Source organism: Sus scrofa, chromosome 6, assembly GCF_000003025.6.
Source record: "Sus scrofa isolate TJ Tabasco breed Duroc chromosome 6, Sscrofa11.1, whole genome shotgun sequence".
Classification (NCBI taxonomy): Eukaryota; Metazoa; Chordata; class Mammalia; order Artiodactyla; family Suidae; genus Sus; species Sus scrofa.
Genome location: NC_010448.4, coordinates 77159948 through 77181881, shown reverse-complemented (window position 1 = coordinate 77181881; position 21934 = coordinate 77159948). Strand labels below are relative to the sequence as shown.

General features: G+C 55.2%; 1 protein-coding gene across 3 annotated transcripts in view; it reads right to left on the bottom strand.

The window, feature by feature from the left end:
• PAX7 (paired box 7) overlaps positions 1–21055 on the bottom strand; it is a 107800-nt gene extending 86745 nt beyond the window's left edge. The window contains exons 1-4 of one of the 3 annotated variants that reach the window (XM_021095460.1): positions 20242–21055; positions 17456–17691; positions 16783–16912; positions 15748–15876 (exon numbers count right to left, since the gene is read on the bottom strand). In XM_021095460.1, the coding sequence (XP_020951119.1) occupies positions 15748–15876; positions 16783–16912; positions 17456–17691; positions 20242–20326 (580 nt within the window). In that variant the 5' untranslated portion in view covers positions 20327–21055. Of the gene's footprint in view, positions 1–15747; positions 15883–16782; positions 16913–17455; positions 17692–20241 lie in introns of all 3 variants that reach the window. The other 2 variants (XM_021095458.1, XM_021095459.1) reach the window with 2 other exon arrangements.

Sequence of the window (21934 nt, the reverse complement as noted above, 5' to 3'; positions counted from 1 at the left end):
AAGGCTAGTCCCCTAAGTAGAGGTTCAGTAAATGGCTGTCTCTTTCCCGCCATCCAGGTCTAAAGTCAAATATCACCTCCTCCAGGCAGGCCTCCCTGATAATGCATCTACCAACACTTCCTGGGTCAGCTACTGCCTATTAGGACTCTATCTTCTTCAAACCCTTGCCAACCTTCTGAAAGTATTTCCTTATTTGAGGATGGACTCTTGCCTCCCTTCCCCAGGGTGCAAGCTCTGGGAAACCAGGGCCTTGGGTGGTTGCAGGCTGTACTCCCAGACCAGGAAAGTGCCTGGCACAGAGTGGGTGCTCAGTACATTGTTAAGGGAATAAAGCAGAAGTTCTAGCTCCAGCCTCCTGGGGAACTGGTGGGGGGAGGGGAAGAAGGATGGTGGAGGTTGCGGGTGGATGGGCCCTTCCTTTTCCTCCCACCTCTGCCCTCCCTGCACACACACACACACACACACACACACACACACACACACACACACCCTTGGGAATGTGATTCCCGGCTGCAAGGCCAGCCTTTCCGATGCCTGCTGCCAAGGGGCCTGGGAGCCTTGATGGGTTTACCTGGGTGTTAATCCCACAACAATCCCCCCTGGCCTGACCTGAAAGCCAGCCTCCATTCTTGTCCTGGGTCTAATTAAGTGCCTGAAATGCCACTTCCCCTTTCAAACCAGGCTGCTTTTCTCTGAGGCGAGTCAGGTAAAGCCCAGCCTGCTGCTTTGAAGCAGAGGAGGCCGGAAGCCCAGGCAGGTGCACGAAGTGGAGGGGGAGGCATGGAGGGGCCTGGGGGAGGGGGGGCTTCTGCTTGTCCCTCCTCAGAGAGGACAAACACCTGCAAATCTCCTAACTCGAGGTGCTTAACCTCTTGGGGACCCTGAGCTCTAAGAGACGCAGGAAAACTAAGGATCCCTCCCCAGGGAAATGCACACACACATACATACATATGTTCAAGTATATACACATGTACCCAGGATTGAGAATTCAATTCTGGGGCTTCATAGTTACTCCTGAAGCCTCTATAGTTCCTGGGCTAAGTTGACATGATGCCACTTTCCTTTAAATATGTATCTGTGTCTAGATGGATGGCTGGATGGCTGCATGGATGGGTGGGTGGGTGGATGGCTGGCTGGCTGGATGGATACAATCTAGGCATATAAATCTAGACAGACAGTTACACCCCTAAACTCAACAAGATTATCTCTGGGAAAGAAGATTCTCGATGTTTATTTTATACTTTTTTCCAATTTGAAATTATACAGGTATATATTACATGTAAAATATATCTTTCAAATTCATATGAAAAAAATACATACAGCCACGTTTTCAAGCCCCTGATAAAACAATGCACGTTTGGCTTGGAAAATTCTTCTTGGAAAGTGGTATGGATTCCTGATTCCACACGAGCTACTTTGCGGGTCTTTTATCTCTCTTTAATCACACACTCCCTAGGTGCCAGCCAATCTTTTCTACGTTTTAACTCATTTGCTCCTTTTGTAATTTTTATTTCCATTGGATGGATAAGGAAACTAGGGCTCAGAGAGGTGAAGCAACTTGCTCAGGGAACACAGAGCAGGCAGGCTGTGCCTGGGTCTCACTGAGTCCAGTGCACCTTTCGTGGCCCAGCAGTGGCCTCCTTTGGATGTAAAGGCTGAGGCGAAAAGGAGTGTTTGGAATTGGGGACAGCAGGACAGATGGGGGCTTGCCCTGCCAGCTGTGTGGTCCCTCAATAGGGTCAGGTAACAGTAATAAAAAGCGAGGGGACCCGGAGACTTTGGGAAAAATGTGCCATTCATGGTGCCTGATCCAAGAGTCTGGAGATGGGGGCTTTGTTCTAACTCTGTTCTCCATTTGCTGTGCAACAAAGAACAAGTCCCTTCCCCTCTCTGGGCTCCGGTTTGTACATCTGTAAAATGGGGCTTTGCAGACATCAGTGACTCTCAACTGGGATGGTCATCAGAATGACATGACTCGGGCAGCTTATCCAAAAGCCGCTCCCTCAGATTGTCCCAAATCAAGACAGTGCCCAGGTATATGAGCTTGGCAAAAACACTTGGGTGGCTCTGGGGCACATGCTTCGGCTCTCCCGACCCATGGGTCTTTCCATCTTCCCCACTCTGCACTGAATCCTTCTTCCAGGACCAGGCCAAGAGGGTGCTGCAATCCAGCCGCACCCCCAGTGAAGCACAGAGAGGGTAACTGCCTCCCCCTGGTCACCCAGCAAACTGAGCAGAGACACAAGAAGGAAACTCCACTGTCTGGAGACCTGCTGAGCTATGCCTGTTCTAGAGAGACCTCCCAGCCAGGAGAGAAAGTTCCCTAATTAGGGGCAGAGAAGAGGAGGGAATCATTTGTCACCAGATAAGCAATATCAGCTTATCTCTGAAGACCAATAACCACAGCCCCGGGCTCTGATTGCAGGCATCAACAGCTTCTCCCTCCTCCCTCCAGAGTAGCCATGGACAGGCAGGTGCTAGTCCCCCACTTCTCCTAGGACAAAGCCCTGCTCACCAGTTGACTCCATGGATGGGAAACAGCGCTGGTTTTGATGTCTTCCCCTCCAGAAGGCATGCCCAGAGCATCAGAGCTTGAAGGGCCTTCATGCGCTGCATCACCCTTGAAACTCCTGCTCGGAATCCCAAGGCTCCCAGGAACACATTTTGAAAACCCCTAGGCTGATGGCACCTTGCCATTGTTCCGACAAAGGGGCAAGGACCAGAGAGAGCGTGTCCGGAGTTACACTGCAGTCAGTGCTGAAGCCAGGGCCTCTTCATGGGGTCATTCACAGGAGGATCTGAATTCCAGCCCTAAGCCAAGCTACTGTGGCTACTTTCTCTTGCTGCTAAAAGGACTCTTCCCAAGAGGATGAAAAGACCCTTAGGAGGCCAGAGCTGTGGCATCTGTCGGGTCTCAAGATCCCAGGAGGTGCTCATGGGTGGCAGTGAGTGGACTGGCTTAAGCCCCAGTCTCTGAAGCCTGAGGATCTAGGGTTCCTACGAGACGGGGAGGGTGCTGGGGCTGCTCTGTTCACACAGGGCAAGAAGCATTCTGGATTTGTGCCCTTCAGGCTCCTTAGGGTACAGGCATCAGCGGCCCGTAGCCCCTATTGGGAGAGAATTACCCCCACTTCCTTGGGCTCAGTTCTCTGTGCCTCAGTTTGCCCCTCTAAAAAGGAACTTAAAAGCATGTGTCACATGAAACACAAAGGGTGACAGGGATGGGAAAGGGCCATATTTCCCATGCCTTCACCCCAAGCCTTTGAATTCCTGGGAACAAGACTTCCACCAACTCACTTTGTTACTTTACCAGTGCAATTGCCAGCAGACCAGGGTGAGTCCCCCCGCTATCGGGCTCACTCACACCAAGGAATTCCAAGGTCCCTGGAACTGATCTAGCCAGCCACGGGTTCAGAACACCTGGGCAGCAGGTGGGAGGAATCTGGGAGCAGCTGCTTCTCTCCCTCCTTCTCCATCTCAGGCTGGGGAGGCCCTCTCCTAAAATCCCTCCACTCAGTCTCTGCCCTCCACCACCTCTGCTCCTCTGCCCTCCTTCCCTATGATGCCACTGCATTAACCTTCTGACTGGTCTCTCCACCCCTGCCAGGACATTCGCTCCCCAGGCCATCGCTCCCCGGCCTTAACTCCCCACTGCCCTTGGATAAGTCCTGACTCCTTAACTCAGCCTCCCGAGAAGTCCACAAGGGAGGCTCTGGTGGTTTCATTCCCAGCACGCAAAGAAGGGCTTCATCAATACATGTGGGATGAACAGATGAGTAGCCAAGATGCCTTTGAAGCCTTTCCAAGTCATCGGGGTCAGGGCCTGGACCTATGCTATTTCAGGGAGGGGAGCAGCTATGGTGGGGGAGGGGTGGGAGTGGGGCCCTGGGTCACACCTGCCTCTTTACACCTAGAGGATGCTGCCACCATCTCCATCCCCACGTGGGGCTCACCCCCACCTTCCCACCTTGTCTGCCAAAGTTGCTCAGCCTTTATGGGAAGGTGGGGAACAGAACTCAGGAGGGGAGGGAAGTTCCCACCACACATCCCCTAAGTCTGTTAGGCTCTGTTTCTGCCTTCTTCCCTGGGCCTCTGTTGAATGAAGATCTGTCTACAGGGCCCGCTGATTTCTCTTAGTTAAGGATAAATCCTATTCATTGGTACGAAGCTGAGCACCTGCCCCTACCCTATGCTAGCTCAGTCCTAACATGGTGATCATTTAGAAATTTCCGGCCCCTATTATTTCTGAAGTCTTAGGGGTGTGGGCTCTAGGTTGAAAGAGGTCTTGCAGAAGGGATTGGAGAGGAAAATTTTATTCACTCTCCCAATTTGTCCTGCACTTTCTGTAATTATACCGTTGACTCTTCCCAGTGCACTTTGAACTTGTCACCCACGGGAGCATCTTGAAGATGGGGGTCCTGAGGCTCTCAGGAGACGGCCTTCAAAGTCACCCAGATCTTTCAGGCTCCTGGACTTGCCCTTTCTCGTTCCTCCGCCTCCCTCCTGGCCCCCCACCCAGGCACCTCCACTAGGGTATCTGGCAGGCATGGCCTGGCCCCACCAGACATCACTGATCACAGACCAGCAGGTGGACGCAGCTGGGGATGACTTTCGGAGGCCTCTGGACCCGACTCCCCAGCTTCATGGAGAAGAAAGGCAAGGCCTGAGAGCCACAGCCACCACTGCACGTAGCGACAGACACGCCTGCTTCCAGGGCTCTTTCTCCTCTCCTCCACCACCCCCTCCCAAGAAAGCCACCCACTCCAGGCTCCTTTGCGACCCTCCCCACCTCCACGGGCCGCCGGGGGCAGCTGACCCAGCAGAAGCTCGGCAGAAGCCCCAGAGCTGGGTTTTGTTGTGGGGTTTTGTGCGTCCTGTTTTGTTCCGTCTCCCCGCCCCTGCCAGCGCGGGGCCAGCCCCCTCCCCGCGCCGTCGCGGTCCCCGTCGCCTCCCCCTCCCGGCTCCCAGCGTGCCCGCTCTTGACTTCATCCACTAAGTCAATAGCCCGGGCGCGGGCGGGCCGCTCCCCCGGCTCCCCCGCCCCGCGCCGCCCCCCGGTTTTCTTCTCGGGATAATGGGGGCTCTTTGTGGCCTAATCAGCCTCCTGAGGGGCCGGGGGGCCAGGAGCGCTTCCCCCGCGGCCGTCGGTGAAAATGAAAGCGGGATTAGGCCGGGGCCTCGGCCCACACCATAGTAAAGCGCCACCAGGCATTCGCCCCTTCAAAGCCCCTTTCGGGGGTTTGGTTACTTTATTTCTAAAGTTGTTTGTATTTCTAAAGTGGCCATTGAGGCGCGAGCGGGGACTGTGCCGAGAGGGCGCTGGGAGGAGGGGGCGGCCGGGCGGAGGGGATGCTCTGCGGAGCCTCCCTCTCCCCCTCCTGGGACCCGCTGACCAGTCTCCAAAGAGCCTCTCCGGGCCCTGGTTTCCTCTAGCCCCGGGAGGTGGGGAGGGGCTCCTAGCCCCATTAATCAGATGGGGAAACTGAGGCTCTGCGCTGGAAGTCACTGACTCAAGGCTCCACCCTAGAAGATGCGCTCCTGGGATTCAAACCCACCACGCAGCCAGGAGGGGAAAGGGGGGGGGTTGTTTCTGTGTTTTAGGCGGAGGCGTTAAGGGGCATTGATCGCGGGAATCGCTGGTGGCGGCGGCTGCGGGGTACAGCTCTGAGCTCACCAGCTAAACCTCTCCTTGTCGCCTGTACAGGCCATCTAAAGGAAAGTCCCAACCGGAACACAATCCGACCCCTCCCCAAGGGAGGGAAGTGCAGCCGCACTTATTAAAGAAAGTTCCAGAACCTCTTTTCTTACGGTGTACTCTCAGTACCTCCGATAAACCCCAGAGATGCCAAGGCAATAATTCAGAATTTCCCCCCATCGCCAAAGATGGGAGGCAGAGATTTTGAATTTTGGCGTTTGTGGGGGGGGGCGGTGAAGGGAGGAAAGGGAGGGAGGCATATGGAGGTGGAGAGAAACATAAGAAAAGGGTTTCTCCTAGCTGCGTCCCTTTCCCCACACACATACATTGGATTTTTTCTTTTTTTTACTGTAGGACTTTCTGACCCTCCAAAGGGTGAATCTGAGCTCAAAAGGTCCAGACATGAAGGAAAACTATAAAGGTGAGGATCGAGAGAGGGGGACCAATGCAAATTCTAGGGTCGGGTTCTCGAACTGAGGCTGGACCAGGGGTGTCAGTTGCATCTGTGATTGTAAGACCTCAGACAGAGACCCCCTCCTGCAGTCTTTCACTGAAAACCAGAGAGCCCCAGAAGGTTTCTTAGGATTCCCCCAACCCCTCCCAACCCCTCTCAACCCCAAAGCCGGCACTGTAGAAAGGAACTCCAGCTTGAATCTGATATTCTTGTCTACACAGCCCAGATAAATCGGGGGGGGGGGGCGCTTCTTGATCCCATGTCCACACGAAAGTATATGCAATGCATCGCCCAAACACACACTTGGCCTGTGGAGACAGCCCCTCGGAAAAGTGGCTGCTCACTCTGCTGGGGCTCTGTTGGGTCTGGGTCCCACAGAAAGGACCCCAGGAAAGTTCAAGGGGAGAGTTTTCGAAGCTACTTCTTGGCCGATGCCCCACCCCCTTTTCTGTCCTGGTCCGAGGGCCTATTTGATCTTTGGTTGGACAAAGAGCGCAGTGAAGGCCAGAGGCCGGCAGCTCCTCCCTCCTCCCCCTGCTCAAACCCGCGGCGCTTCGAGGGCCTGGCGGATCTCTGACTCCAGAGATAGGCTGGATGAAGGCTCCCTGCCAAATTCAACAACGGCCCCCAAACACATCCTGCTGTTGTGCTCCTACCTAGAGCTCCCCAAACGCAAACACTCAGAGACATTTCACCACCCCCCAACAGTCATGAATACCCAGACACACAAAGATAGCCTGGCAAGGAGGCTGGTGCACCGGGAAGGGCAAGTAAACCCTCACGCAAACACACGCGCTGAAGTACGACTGTTCATCTTGGGTTTTTTTAAAAATTTCTGTCTCTACCACCTGGCTCAAAATTTCACAAAGGTAGGGACTTTCTGGATGTCTCAGGTATTCCTGGGCCCTTAACACAATGCCTGGCACATAGTAGGTGCTCAACAATTTTTTTTTACAGAATGAATGAAGAAATTCACACCCTGAGAAAATGTCTTTTTTCCCCTTTTTTTCTGTTCTTTTTTCTTTTCTTCCCTCCCTCCCTCTCTCTTTCTCTCTCTTTTCTATTTTCCTTCTTTCTCTTTCTGACAAAAAAGGAGCACAGCATTTTGGTGCTTATCTCCTACATATAATAAGCTCCAAAATCGAATTGGGGATGAGAGGCTGGGTTCCACTGCCTCTGTTTTGGAAAGCACGCAGGAAGCAGCAAGGGACAGACAGAAGGCAGGCTCTCAGCCTCACCACTTCCCCCAACCCGCCCCATCCGCCATCCGTCTTCTCCTCCCTGACTCCTGCTTCTGGAATCAGATGCTCCCTCAAGAATACTGGAGTCACCAGAAAACATGTGTATGTGAAGTTCTTAATGGGCTGAGGCCTCTAGAAGCGCAGAGACCCCTTTATACTGTCTGTAAAATTCTTCTTACGAATTTCTGTGAATGGCCAATTTCTTTGGTTTTTATCCCATTCTCAAGGGGGTCTGGGGTCTCCCAAAAGGCTAAGAATCTTTGTCGTAGTCCAATTCTCTGGTTTTCCGTGGAAGGAAACTGAGACCCAGAGGGGTTAAGAAAGTCGTTACAGATTACATCGCCAGTGAGTTGGGGCGGCCTACCCAAGGGCACTCTGCTCCTCCCTTATTCCTCCCACTGGGTCCCACTGGGTTCCACTGGGTTCCACTGGAGATGGGGAGAGGAGGCCACCGGAGGCGTGACTCGAACACTTAGCCCACAGGAACTGGTGGGTGTGAACTTGATCCAGAGCAGCACGAAGCCTTCAGTTCGACCAGTGTTGTACCCTCACCTCCACTCCGCAGCGGCGGCGACGGAAGCCGGGGAGTGGGGATGGTGGCCTGCGCGCCCCTGCCATGCCAAAGCTGGGAACTTGGAAGGGGTGGCTGCTAAAAACCGGAAGGCGGTGAACCTCCCTCTCCCAGGACTTTAGTTGGGACTGGGCTGTTTATTTAGCGACGCTCTGAATAAGGGTTCTCCACCCCCCTTCGCTCCCAGTCCCAACCGGGACAGGCGCGCGGGCCGGCCCCTTTCCAGCACCCGGGTCGGAGCGCAGAGTCGGGGGGGCCCCGCCTCGGGGTCGGCCTCCCTCCCGCCCCGCCGGCCCGACTCGCTCGCCTCTAATTAAGCGGCGGGATCGCAGCGAGCCGCCGGGCCGCGCTGTAATATGATGAACTGCCTTTGTGCCGGTGTCACCGAAAGCGCTTCTGATAAGAGGAAGCCGCGGAGGATCAAAAGGACGACAGCGGCTCGCCCGCCTCCCGCCATCGCCCGGCTTTGCGCGCTCGCCCTCTCCACCCGCGCTCTCCCGCGGGCTGTCTCCAGGTCCCGCGGTCTCTCCTGATCTGCCCGTCCCAGGCCAGCCTTTCGGTGGCTCTGCGTCTCTTTGTCTTTCCTCCTGCTGCTCTGCGCCTCCCTCGGCCCCTGCGCTCTGCTCTGCGTCCTCGAAAGCTCTAGGCAGGTTCTGTGATCCCGCGCTGGGGTCTTTCTCACGCTGAATTTTCTCATGCACGCGCACTCTCTTCCTCCTGACGCTCGTATCCTCCTTCTGACTCTCTTCCTCCCTCTGCGGCTCTGGGTCGCCCCGGCCGCCGCCCATCCCTCCTTTGGTCTCGACCCGGGCTCAGGCCCAGGGCGCCCCCGGGGCCCGGAGGGCCGAGTCTTGGAAAGATCCATGAGCTGACCCGAAGTCTCCGGGAAGTCGGACTCTTCATCCACGGCAGGCTCGCAGGGCTCCCCGGCCCTGGCAACCCACCCGCACTCAGCTGCCCAACCGCGGGCCGGGCGCGAGCGCCCAAGGCGCCCTGGAAGGCCCTCGGGGCCTTTTCAGAGCGTGACTCGGGGTGCACACAGCTTCCCCTCACCCCTTTGTAGGTTGCGGGCGGCTGCGAAGCTTTTCCTCTCCCTCGGGGCAAAAGTTCCAAGGGCAGCCGACCCCCTTTGCCGTCCCCTTCCCTACACCCCTTCCTTTGGCCCCCACCTCCCCTTTGCCCTCGACCCCTTCTCTTCCTCCTTCAGGCCCCTCCTCTTTGCTCGCCCCTAGTTCCCCCTGCGCTCTCTCCAGACTCCCTCCCCGCCTCGCCTCTCCCTTCCCCCTACTTTGTTTGAAGTTCTGGAGAGATCTATCTACTAATGGGGAAGTTTCCCCCTTAGGTCACCGTTCTGCCTTGATTCGATTTGGGAAGGCGAGTTCCCTCCCTCCCCCTGCCCGACCCGGCCGGGGCCAATCGCTCCCGAGCAGGTCAGAAAGCGCTGACCCCATTTCCACCTTTCCTCTTTCAGCCAGAATTGGGGGAAGGGGGAAAGAAGAAGAAAGGCGAAGGACAGCAAAAAATGGAGGGGGGCTGTCCCACCCTTCCAATCCCCTCTCATCCCCATCCCCAACTGGGTTTCCTAATTACCTCATTAGTCTGGAGAGGGAGTGGGAGACAAGCGATTTTTCTGGAATTCCTGGAATGTGCCCCCCCCCCACTCATGGCCATCAGGGCCCCAAAGCCCCTGGAGAGCCTCCCTTTTGGGGTGTCTCTTTTGTGTTCTTAGTAGCAGGAAGGCTTCCCCTCACCATAAACTGTCTGTTAAGTGGTGCTGAGTTCTGTCTGGTTTAGTCTCGGGGCATCAGGGCCAGAGCCAGAAGTCTTGTACATTTCATGTTTATATCCTTGGCTGCCCATTAGGAAGGAAACATCATCAACTTTACTGATGATGGTAAATAGAAATTCCAAAGAGGCCACCTGGAAGAAAATCTCATTTGCTCAGTCCTCTTTCCCTATATAAAAATATATATGTTTGCATATAATATTTTTATATGAAATGTAGTGGGCGACAACAATCATTTTCAGAAAGACATTCTTTAAAAAAAAAAAAGCCCCAAATAATCATCTTACTGCTTTAAGGCTACTGTTATATGTGCTTTTAAATCCTTCCATGTAAATTCCACTGAAAAATTTGGAAAGCTGTGAAAGGGGAGGGGGCCGCGGGGGTGGGAGGGGGGAGGTTAATCCGGGTTTAACGCTGCGATGCCGTCTTAGGACCAGGGTTAGCCTGATTGCGTTATCTCTTCCCAACATTTGAGACGCCCATATTTCACCCAGCCAAATAGCTCGGAGAGCAGCGCAGATGGCTGCCGTGGTCGCGCCTCAGGAAAATGTGTTATTAATATCTAAATAACTTCCCAATACTGTCTGGTAAATCTCCCCTCCACCATTCCAAATGATGAATTCGTTTGAAGTCTTCCCCCAGCTTCATCTTTTCAGTGTCTCTCTCTCTCTCTTCTCTCTTCTTCTTAGCCAGGCTTATTTCAAACTGGTAAATATCTAATTCCTTTAACGGCTGTGCCGTGCACACGAGTCTTTTAGGTACAAACGCCTGGAAACTGCCCATGTGTGGCAGTGCGTGCCTGGGAGGTGAACAGAAAACCCGCACGCCCTCGCAGCGGGGGACCCCATCTTATTTAGAAATGCTTTTGGGAGCCTGGGACTGCTCGGGAACCTCAATCTGGGACACTAGCCCTTCCCTTGTGTGCCCCAGGGACCCTCTCCCGGTTCCCTGTGGAGTCCCAAAGGCACCCCCCCATTCCTAGCGCGCAGCCCTTCCGCGGCTCCAGTCCCCGAAACCCCACCCGCAGCCCTCCGAAGGCGTCCCTCGATCTCTGGGGCGGATAATTACCCGCCGCTCGCCTGTTTTCCCTTGTTTAAAGTTTGTTTTCTAAATGTCTTCTATTAGATTATGTTCGTTCATTCCCCCTCCAACCTTATCTCCTTCTGTCTCTTCTCTCCTTGCCCGTCACACTCGATTTAGGCACGAGTTTATCTGGCAAACAGTTTGCCGACTTTGTTTATTTACCGCGGGTTCTGGGGCTGCGAGCGAGCGCGCGCCAGTGTTCGCCTTTGTAATAGTTATCTCATTGTTGTTCTTCGTTAGTCTCAGCTCCCTCCACCCTGTCTCCCTTCCTCGTTTGGGGGGGATGGAGGAAAGAAAGGGGGAGTCTTGTCAGCCCAGTGTGTGATCGCTCTCTCGCCCGGAGCCCCCTCCGCTGGGATCTCCCCCTTACACACCCCGCACACCCCCTCTCTGCTCACCCCATCCCCCTACCACCCCGGCTCAGCAGAGCTCTTCCCGCCCCCCCCCCCCCCGCATCTCCCCCTCTGGTTTCACTGAACAGCCACCGCCGAGCGCTGCCTAAAGCCGGGGAATTGCCTGACACCCTCCCATCTTCCTCCGAGCCCCCATTATGCGAAGCTGATCCCACTCTGAACAGCCTCAAATCCCGCCTGGACTCTGTTTGATTAGATTGCCAACCCGGGGTAATCCTTTGATTTGGTGGAGTGTCAATTACCTTTCTCTAAACACACATTTACAGACGAGGGAACTTGTTGGTTTAAATCAATGCAGATTGTTTCTTGATAAATGGACTATCTTCGACCCCTCCCGCTCCCTCTTCCAAGGTCCCTCTCCCTGGGGGCCGTTCCCCTCGTCTTCGGCCGTCACCATCTATCCAGTAAACAATGCCCCTTCCAGGTGTGAAGCCGAAAAAACGTTGTGGGCTGAGGGGAGCCCGTGCCCCCCTTCCCCTATTCATTCGCTCCCCCGGAGCCTAATTAAATTTGGCAGGTCCTTGTACACACAATCAAAACAGCTTCCTCCAGTGTAGCAAACGACCGAAAACCGCATTAGCAGCTATCGCTGCTGCCAAATTAAATTGTTTCCCACCTCCTTTTACAAGTGTCTAAAACCGACACTTCGGGCTCTCCCCTCCTTTCCGATCCTTCTCCGTCATTTCCCACTCCACACCTGTAAGTTTGCCGCTTTAAAGATAAATTAAGGAAAAATGCAAAGACACAAATCTACCACACGCCCGCGCGCACACATACACAAACATCCTTGGCCCCCATCTCAGACAGTCTTTCATACCCAGTAGTCAGCAAATTCTCAGAGGGACTTAGACATTGCCACTTTTACCCCATCGCTCCCCCACCCCAGGAAAATGCACACTCTTCTTCTTTTTAATCTTGTGACTTTCTCCCCTTATTTCATATCGTGACCCAGCTGGATTTTCTACCCTTGAGACCAATGTGGTCTGATCTGGTCAGTTTCAGCCCAAACTTGGGCATCCTCAGATGCAAGAGGCTTTGCTGCTCTTACTATTTATGACTGTTGTTACCGCTTTTTGAAATGATTGCTTATTTCCTCACGCTCCCTCCCTCCACTCCCTCGGTGGAATGGTCTGACTCTTTGCAAACCCCTATCAAATTTCCCACAAGAGTCTCTCTGGGTTCAGGTTGGGAAAATCTTTTTCTTTCCATGTCTCCTCAAACACTTTCCCACTTGGGTCCCTGCCTGTCTCGCCCCTGATCCTGGGAGAAGGGGTGAGGAGAAAAGGGTGTAAGTGGATGAGGGCAAAGGAACTGTCCATTTCCTTTTCCAGGTGTGCAGAGCCTGGCCGGAGCCCCCCAACCACATCAGTCTGAGAATCCTCACAACCAACAACCCTAATAACTCAGCCTTAACAAGGATAAGAGAAAAAAAAAAATATGAACAGCCTCATGAATATCAGCCCAAGGGGAGCAGGAGTGAGCTGTTCAGAGATGAAAGTGCACAGAAATAAAAGCTCAATTTAATCTGCTTTAAAACCCTTCAACTTAACGTTTGTGCTTCAAACTCTGAGAGTGAGGCCTGATTGCGGATAAATAGTTTCTTACCATGCCTGGAAGCTATTACACCCCTCTCCAACACAGTTTCCTATTCAGCAGTCCCAGTTTTCATTACCAGCTCTAATAAGTCTTAACATTATTAAATGCCAAGCGGACGATAGGAAAAAACGGACTCAGGGAGGGATCTCTCTTTAGCGCTTAAAGAAGAGAGCTCTTAAACCCCTTCTTCGGTGGCTCCCCGCCATGAGAGGGGCAACCCCCAGAGAAAGCATTTGTCAAGCGCGAGAAGCCAAAACAAAGTTTGTGGGTGTGCAGCCTTCCTCCTGCTCTGCCCAGGGGGTATCTTGGCCTCTCCCCACCTGGACCACTGGGGTGAAGGATGGGAGGTCTTCTCACCTTTAACTTGGCCATGAAACTGACATCCCGGGCCTGGGAGAGGGAGGAGAGGTGCCAGCTGTGTGGTTTTATGGGGAGGCTCGCCACTGACCAAGGTACCTGAATCTGGAGCTGATACCATTTGTCCATAGACAGAAAGACAACCCTCTCTCATCCCCACTGTCATTCGGCCCATCCGCTCCCATCTATAATCACACTGCATGTCCACACAGACTCCCCCGAGCCCCAATACAACCCACGGCACTCCAATCCGAAGGCCCGTGGCGAACAGCCACACCGAGAGACACATGCGCTTACATGGGTCATCCAGCCCCCAGTCACAGGGCCCAACATGCCCCACTGTCACTCAAAAACCACCGGGCTTTTGGGACACCAGAGCCGCCGCTTTCATTTCATTTCTGCAACTCCTCTCCAGATCCAGCCTCCCCAGCTGGCACTGCCAGCCTCCTCGTTAAACCCTGGGGACACTTGGAGCTTCCGGGTTCTCTCTACTGCAGGGAAAACCTCTGTCCAGCGAAGCTGCCTGTCAGCGCGTTTTGTGAGCCCAGATTAGCGTGGGAAACCCCTGGACTCCTCTGAGCCAGAGGGATCTATCTCCAAACCACCCAAACTTGCTCTCCTCTTCCTTTCCTTCTTTCTCAGAAGAAATTTATCTCTCTTACAGACTGAAATGGACATACCCCCACCAGGCTAGCGCACGCGCATACACTTAAAGTCTTTCTGCATAAAACCCACCCTCCTTTGCTTCTCCCTGGGTACCTCTCAGAAGCTGTGTCTGCTCTGCCGTACTTGGCCAGGAAAGATTATTCAAGTTCTCTGTCCCCCTCAACCCACAAAAACAAGTCCAACTAGGTCCCTTTCCCAACCGAACTGCAGTGAGGCGTGGGTCCCCCTACGGGGATTCCCGGGCTCTGGACTGTCTCAGCGAAGCCAGAGGCTACTTGGCAGCACAGGGCCGCTTCCTGCTGCAGACCCGAGGCCCTACGGCAGCCCCGGCACAGCGGGATGCCAGGCACAGCTCTGCTCCCTTTCTTCCCTGCCCTTTTGTCCCCTGTGGGACTGGGCTCCACTTGGGGCCCAGAATGTCAATAGCCCGCCCCTTCCCCAGCTTCGGGCTGCTCTCACACTGGGCCACCCCTGCTCCCCCCTCCATCCTTCCCCCCTCGGCCCAAGCTTGTGGGGGCTGGGCCTCACTGGGAGTTGTCTTTGGAAGCGGGCTTTGTCTGTGAAGTTCATCTTCAAGGTTGGGAGAGACTCCTGAAAACTGCAGGGAGAACTGGCCTGGGAGTTCTAGGGAGATGAGGAGAGGTGTACTTGAGAACCCCCTGGTAGGAAACTCAAACAAAATGTGCTTTTTACAAGTTTCCCCCACTTTTTTTCAAGGCCACTTTTTTTCTTCTTCTTCTTCTTTGCTGGTTATAATGGCCCCTGCCTTTCCTGTCTGCCTGCCGCCTCCCCACATGTCTGTCTGGGAGCTTAGCCTGTTTTCCCGGTCCCGTCTTTGTGACTCTGGGTCTTCCGTTTCTAGTTCTTTTCCCATGTCCCCCCTTGACACGCACTTACCAAGCCTCAAAGAGACTTGCCAGGGGAGGGCTAACTGGGAAGGACTTTCCCTTCTCCTGAAACTTCCCTTGTCAGTAAACAAAAGCACAAGCCCCTCTCCTGGGCGTGCAGGCGCTTGAAAGATAAATGCCTCGCCTTGGGTGATCTGGAGAAAAAGCAGGGCACGGGGTTCAGACTCCAGCCTGCGTTGGCAGCCCTGCTAAAAGCCGGCAGAGGGTGTGTGGAGCTCCAATCTCTCCCCCGGCCGGCCGGCACCAGCCCCCACCCCTGCTCTGGGATCCTCTGACCCTGGGCGTCTGGGAACTTGGCCTTAACTCCTGGCCCCCGCTGGTAGCCTGCCCAAGAGGAAAGCACCTAAAAAGTGCACCCTTGGGCACCCCCGCCCTGCCTACTGCCTCCAAGCTGTGTCGGTTTGGCCCTGGCACCGCCAGACAGAATTAGGCGGCGGCCCACGCGGTCCTCGCTAATTTTTATTGATTGCAGCGGTCAGTCAACTGTCAGGCGGGGTTTCAAGGGACCGTTTAGAGAGCGTGTGCGGGTCTGGTTAACAAATTCATTTAGGGAGCCGCCGGCCGGCTCCTCCTTCCTCGTCCCCCGCCCCTTTGCCCAAGTTTCCCATAAATAATAGATCGACATCAGGACTAGCAGCCAAAACACCAGCTCCAGAGGAGAACACACGGCCTGGAGTCCTGGGCTAGGGCAGGCGCGCCGGGGGGCGCAGTCCGCGGGGCTCCGAGGCTGACCTGCCACGGGCTCCCTGGGGACACAGAAGCCATCTGAGTCCCTGAGTCCCGCTTTGCCGGCGCCCAGCCCCACACCGGGGCGCACCAAGGGGGCGCTCTCCGCTCACCCCAGAGGCTCTGGGCTGTGCCGGGCGCTAAAGTTCTGGCCGTCAGTCCGGGTGGCGGCAGAGAACCACTGGCCCGCACCCTGACCGCGCAGGGAGACGCAGGCTCTGGCGTCGCCGGTCCCGGGGGCGGCTCCCTACCTTTGTCGCCCAAGATGCCATCGATGCTGTGCTTGGCTTTCTTCTCGCTGTCGTCCTCCTTCTTGTCCGCTTCGTCGTCCTCCTCTTTCTTCCCGAACTTGATTCTGAGCACGCGGCTAATCGAACTCACTAAACCTCAGAAATTCAAAGGCAAAAGAGCGAATATAAGTCGTTGGGGCCGCGGATGGCAGCAGCCCGGGGCCCTGGGAGAAGTCATGGAACCCATTCTCCCCCAAAACACACTCAGGGGGATCTATACCAACTGAGAGGCACAAGTATGGTCACCCACGTAGAGAATCACACCTGCGGCATAGGCACCCACCGAGGGCATTCTTATGCATATCCTTGCACACCCGCGTGCTTTACACTATCATATCCTCTAGGAGTATACCCACTTCCCAGGACCTCCCTGCAGGCGCTCCAGCCCCTGCTGCTACTGTCCCCACACCCAGGTGTGCATCCCAGTCCTGCGGGCTTGGGTGCTCAGGTGCACACATCTATGCTCAGGTCTCTTTCCCTCTCACAGACAGCAAGGTTCAGGGCCTCCACATTTGGAACCCTATGGTGGCTGGTGGCAGCAACAGAATGGAAATGATGACTTGGGGAAAGGGGTCCTGGGAGCCTATAAGCTACCGTATTAGGATGGACCCATCTCTCTAGGCCACTTCTCTGAGGAGGCACCAAGGAACTTTCCTTATCACCCAACATTATAGGGTAACTTTTGGCCCATTTTCTCCCTTCCTTCCTCCCTCCCTCCCTCCATCCTCCCTTCCTTCCTCTCTCCCTTCCTCCTCCCTTTCTTCCTTCTCCCCCCACCCTTCTTTCCCAACTTCTCTTTCCTTCTTCCCTCTTCCCATCTTCCTTTCAGTTTTGATTCCCTCCTGTGCCCTCACCCTCTCTGCACTGGGGCTCTTCCCCCCCCCAACTTTTCTCCAAGTCCCCAGTCATCCATCCTCCCCCCCCCGCCCCTCCCCCCCAGGACCTGAACCCTGGCCCGATTCCTGGCAAGCTCTGCCGGCTCAGCTGCCTTCTCACCTGAGGGCACAGTGCTGCGATCACAGTGCCCGTCCTTCAGCAGCCGGTCTCGGATCTCCCAGCTGAACATGCCTGGGTTCTCCCTCTTGTACTCCTCAATCTTTTTCTCCACATCCGGAGTCGCCACCTGCTTCAGAGGTGGAGGTGGGAGAGGAGGAGTGGAAAGATGGGGTGGGGGGAGGGAGATACTTTTAATATCAACCTCCCAAGAGCCCCAGGCCAGGCTGGTGGCTCTGGTCACCACGCCTCTGTTCTGAGATTGGCTTCATCCTTTTAAGAAACCTGTTCCTGGCTCCCAGGAAGGCAGACAGGCTGGGGAGATATGGAATAAGGTAATAGCATAGAAACCTAATTAGGACCCCCCCACACCCCCTCACTATTTCAGGCAAGACTGATTTTCCCTGGGCTGGGATGGTGATAGAGGGTCTGGGCAGACGTAGGGACTTGCTGGCCTCAAAGTCTTGGGCAATCTGGACCTCAGTTATTCCCATGCCTGAGAAATTCAAATAATGGAGGATGGCTGGTGGTGGGAACACTCTCCCACTGGACTTCCCATAGGAAGCTTATAGACACCCCGATGCTACTGGATGACACAGGGTAGGGAGAGGGGCTACAGCCAGGATCCCCCGACTATGGGAAGGCTGGCTGCCAGCTCAGTGGTAAAGACACTCACTCTGGGCTTGCTGCCTCCAATGGCCCCAGGCCGGATGGACCCGGTCTCTTGGTAGCGGCAGAGGATCTTGGAGACACAGCCATGGGAGACACGCAGCTGGCGGGAGATGACACAGGGCCGGATGCCGTGGTGGGCCATCTCTACTATCTTGTGGCGGATGTGGTTGGGCAGGGGTCGCCCATTGATGAAGACCCCACCAAGCTGATTGACCCGGCCTTGGCCAAGCGGGGTGGACACTGGAGAAGGGAAGGGAAGATGAGGAAAGAGAGAGGCATAGGGTAAGGATCCAGAGGAGACATTGCGTTTAGCCCTTTGACTCCAGTTTTTTGGGGGGGCCCCCAAACCCCTGAGACAGATCCATCAATTGCCCACATTTGGAGGTCAGAGGTCATGGAGGGAAAAAACAAACAAACAAAAACTGTCGTGAAGCCAAGGAAACGTTCAGCAGGGATGAAGAGAGGGGTCATGGCTGATGACAAGAGTCCCCCCCGGAGGATGCGTGTCCCCAGTCCCACCACACTACAGGGAATGAGGACACACTTGGGGAATGCCTCTGAGAAAGGGAAGAAGAGAGCCAGAGATGAGAGGGCAGAGTCTATAGAGTCTGGTGGAGCCTGGAGACTCTGGGACCAATAGCTCTCTGGTGCCCAGGACTCAGCTCGGGCAGCAGGTCCACCTGCCTTTTAGAGAGGCCAGTCACGGGTGAGAAGTGGCCCACCTGGTCAGTCTCCTGCTCCGAGTGGTCAAGATTGATCCATTCTATTGGGGGGCCAGAGGGACTGGTTGATTACTAGTATTTATAGCCCTGGCTTGAGCAGCAGGACTGTCCTGCCCATAATTGAACGGGCACAGCAGAGGGGCTGGCAACATAGCGCCGTTGGTTGCCGCCTCTGGGAGCAACTGCCTGTCTCTTGAGGGATTCTCCTTCCTTCCAACCCCTCTCAGAGTTCTAATTTCGTTTGGGGATGATTTGGGGACATGCCCCCTTGTCAGCAAGCTCCTAAATCTAATACTTGCTTGTCCCCCAAAACTCATGAACTGCCCCTGCAGATTCAGAGAGGCTGGTACACAGAGGGGCCCGAGTCTCTGAGAGTGGGTGCCTTTGGGAACCAGGAAGACAAGCTCCCCTGGGTGTGTGCTGGGGAGAGGAGAGCGCCTGGGAAGCTTTAATGCAAAGTCCACACAATTTCCTCCCAGAAGGTTGGGGACCACCGGTGCACTAATCCAGCCTCGATCCCCCCAATTTGGGGACTCAGCGGCTGCGGAGATCTGGCAGATTAGAACGATTTCACAGCCGCCCGAGTGGAGGGAGCTGACAGTATAATTGGAAGGGAGGAGGCGAGAACAGGCTTGGTTGCTGAGCTGTTCCTACCGCCTCCTCCCTCACTCTGCGGGTGCCCCCACCCCTTTTTGTAAAAGTAGGTGTCTGAAGCCACCCTCGGATTTAATCAGAAATCGTGCGTCGCCAAGTCAGAGTCACTCGGTCTCCGTGGCGGGATATGCCATTACAGCTCGAGAGCTCTCAAGCGCCCAACTTTATATTCAAGAGCCTCTTTAGCGACCGGCGCTCGGCTCTCCTCAGTATTCTCCGTCATGTTGGGCAAATATTGTCCTAATCCGCCGCGCGTCCTCGGCCGCCTGTTTTACTTGCATTCGCTACAGGAGAGTGCCACGGCAAATCCCCGGGCTTGTGCGCTCTCCCGCCTGCGTGGCTGCTCGCGCGCACTTGATCACGGAGCCACTTTCCTCGCCTCTGTCTAATTCAGGGACCCGCGCCCGTCTAGCTGCCGGAGGGGACCCCCCCCCAACCTCCCCAGATCGCAGGCTGTCCGCCCATCTATTCCCTCCCTGCCTTCTCTCTTTCCTTAAGCACAAGGGGCTCATACAATTATAAGAAGAGTAATTAAAAAATAAAAGTCGCACCTTTCTCTCTAACCACTTCTCTCTAACAACCTGGGCTACCTACCCCCAGAAGCCAAGTGATCCCTCACTTGACAGGTTGATGGCCTTCTGTTAGTTAGAAAACAAAACAAAAACACAGGAAAGGGTCGAGGCAGTGCGCTGCCAGCCCTTTCTGCAGCCGGGAATCTGTTCACCGCCCCATCCTTTCTGCCCACCCCAGGGTGCTGGATTTCTAGGGAGGACACATTATAAAATTATCACTTTCCCCTTGTCTGATCATTTCGGTGGCCTCTGGCTGTCTTGAGGTCTGCCCCAGGAGAGTTCCAGAGTTCTGAAGCCCAGGTGGAAAGTTTTGGGGGTAAATTGTTACTATTTATTATTTCAGATTAGTTTGTTTCCAGTCCCCAAAAGCAGGCTCTTAGGTTAGACATAGAAAACATCACACATTGTTGGTATTTCGAAATAAAAGGGATTGGAAGACCATCTCAAAGGTGGCAAAAACAGTTCAGAACAAGAGTAGAAAGCGCGCAGACAGCCGAGAAAGTAGCAGAGGAAAAAGTATCTGAAAATAGTGGAATGAGTTGAAATTCACTAAGACTTGAAATTGACTAGGAGCCGAAATCCACTGAGTTCAGCCCTGCGGGTAAAGGCCAGAACCCAGGACCTGTGAACTGAGGCCGCGGGTGGGTGAAACCCACGCGAAACCGGACAAGTGTCGATCCCAGAAACTTCCCGGGTCTAGCGCCTGGACTGGGAACCAGAAGCGAAGGGGACCCTCTCTGCTGTCTCTGGTGCCGCCACCGGCCCGGTGGAGATCGCCACCTCCCCAAGGACCTCGAGGTCCGGGCGGAGCAGGGAGGCAAGGCAAGCTCGGGCGCTCTTACCTTCCAGAGGAAATCCCGTGCGGGGATAGTTCTGCCCGGGAGCCGGCCGCATCATCCTCGGTACGGTGCCGGGCAGGGCCGCCATTCTCGCGCACGCCGGGGACGAATCCAGAGTCTGCAAAAATCGCTTCCCGTCCGCTCCCTTTACCCCTGCTGCGATCTCTTTCTTTCCTTCTTCTATTTCTTCTTTTTTTTTTTTTAAACCTCTTCCCCCTCCCCGCCGCAAACACTCTCTACCCCCACCCCCACCCCCGGCTGCGGTCGGTCGAGTCCAGAAGCTGGGGAGGGGGGTGAGGTGGGGGCGGAGGTTGGGGCGGTGGGAGGGAAGGTGGCGACAAGGAAGTTCAAACAAACAAACACTCCAACCCCAAGGCCGTCTCTGCCCGCTCCGCTCGGCCCCAAGTTGAGCGGGCGGATGCGCCGGGCAGGAGCGGGAGACCAGGCCGGGTCGCCGAGCGGGGCCGGGGGGACGCAGCCGGAGTCAGGACCCCCAGCCTCGGACTGGCGAGCGACGCGCTCTCGCGCTCCGGGCCAAAGTTTCTGAGCCGAGAGGCTGCGGAGTGGATTTCTTTCTCGTATTTATTTATATATTTATTCTCTCGCTCTCGCTCCCCTCCCTCCCTCTCCACTCTGACTCCTCTCCACGCCTTCTTTCCCCGACCACACTCGCTACTCCCTTACACACCGGCGTTCACCCCCACCCCCCCACCCAGAAGACTTGGGGAGGGAAGAAGGTGCCTCTCGGGTTTCGGGGCTTGAGGGGAGGCGACAAGGGTGACGGGGTTGAGAAGAGAAGAGGGAGAGCGAGGGGGCGAGTGATCTGCTGGGTAAGTTGTGCAAAAGTGCTCACTGCAGTGCGCGGAGGAGGAGGAGGAGGAGGAGGGGGCAGCAAACGAGATCTGATAGGTTCGGACTTTTCTTTTATTCATGAGGAGGGAAGGGGGCCAGGGCGGAAGGGAGCCGAGGACCAATAACGAAAAGAAATCTCCAACGAATATATTTTTTTTTTCCTCTTTCCTAATCCCCGGCTCACCTCGCTTTTGGGGGAGAATTTGAACTGCCCGTTGAACAGAGGAGCAAAGGCGGGGCTTGGGGGTTGGAGAAGGAGGGAGAAGGGGAAGGGGGCCAACTCAGTGCCAGTGTCTGCCTTTGAGGAATGGGCCTCCCGGACCCCCGGAGTCCCCAGCCCACGGTGGCCCAAGGCCCATCTCCGCAGCCCGGCTGCATGGGAATGCCTGACTGTCTGCCTCTCTTGAATTCTTGCCTCTTCTCTAGCCTCCCAGAGTCAGAGTCCTCTGTGTTTCACTCTTCTCCCTCATCTCACTGATGCCCTCTGAAATTTCTGCGAGTGGGGCCCACTGGGAATTGGCTTAGGTGACTTCGAGGGACAGGTTTATGACTTTTCCTGTGAGATAGCCTCTGAGCTCCAGTGTCTCGTTCTTGCCCGGCCTCCTGCAGCTCTGAGTAGCCCAGAAAGACTGCCGGTCTAGTGCTTTTTAGAAAACTGGGTCTGCCTGAGTGTTAGGGACCCACCTCTTCCTCCTCTTCCAGCCCCTGCCCCTCACCTACCCCTAGCCAGGACTAAACATGTGCTCCTCTTCAAGCCCCCAACTCACACCCAGAGCCCCTCTCCAGCAGGTAGTCTGGTGCCCTGAGGTCGAAACAAGTGGGTGCCCAGGATCTGGGAGTCAAA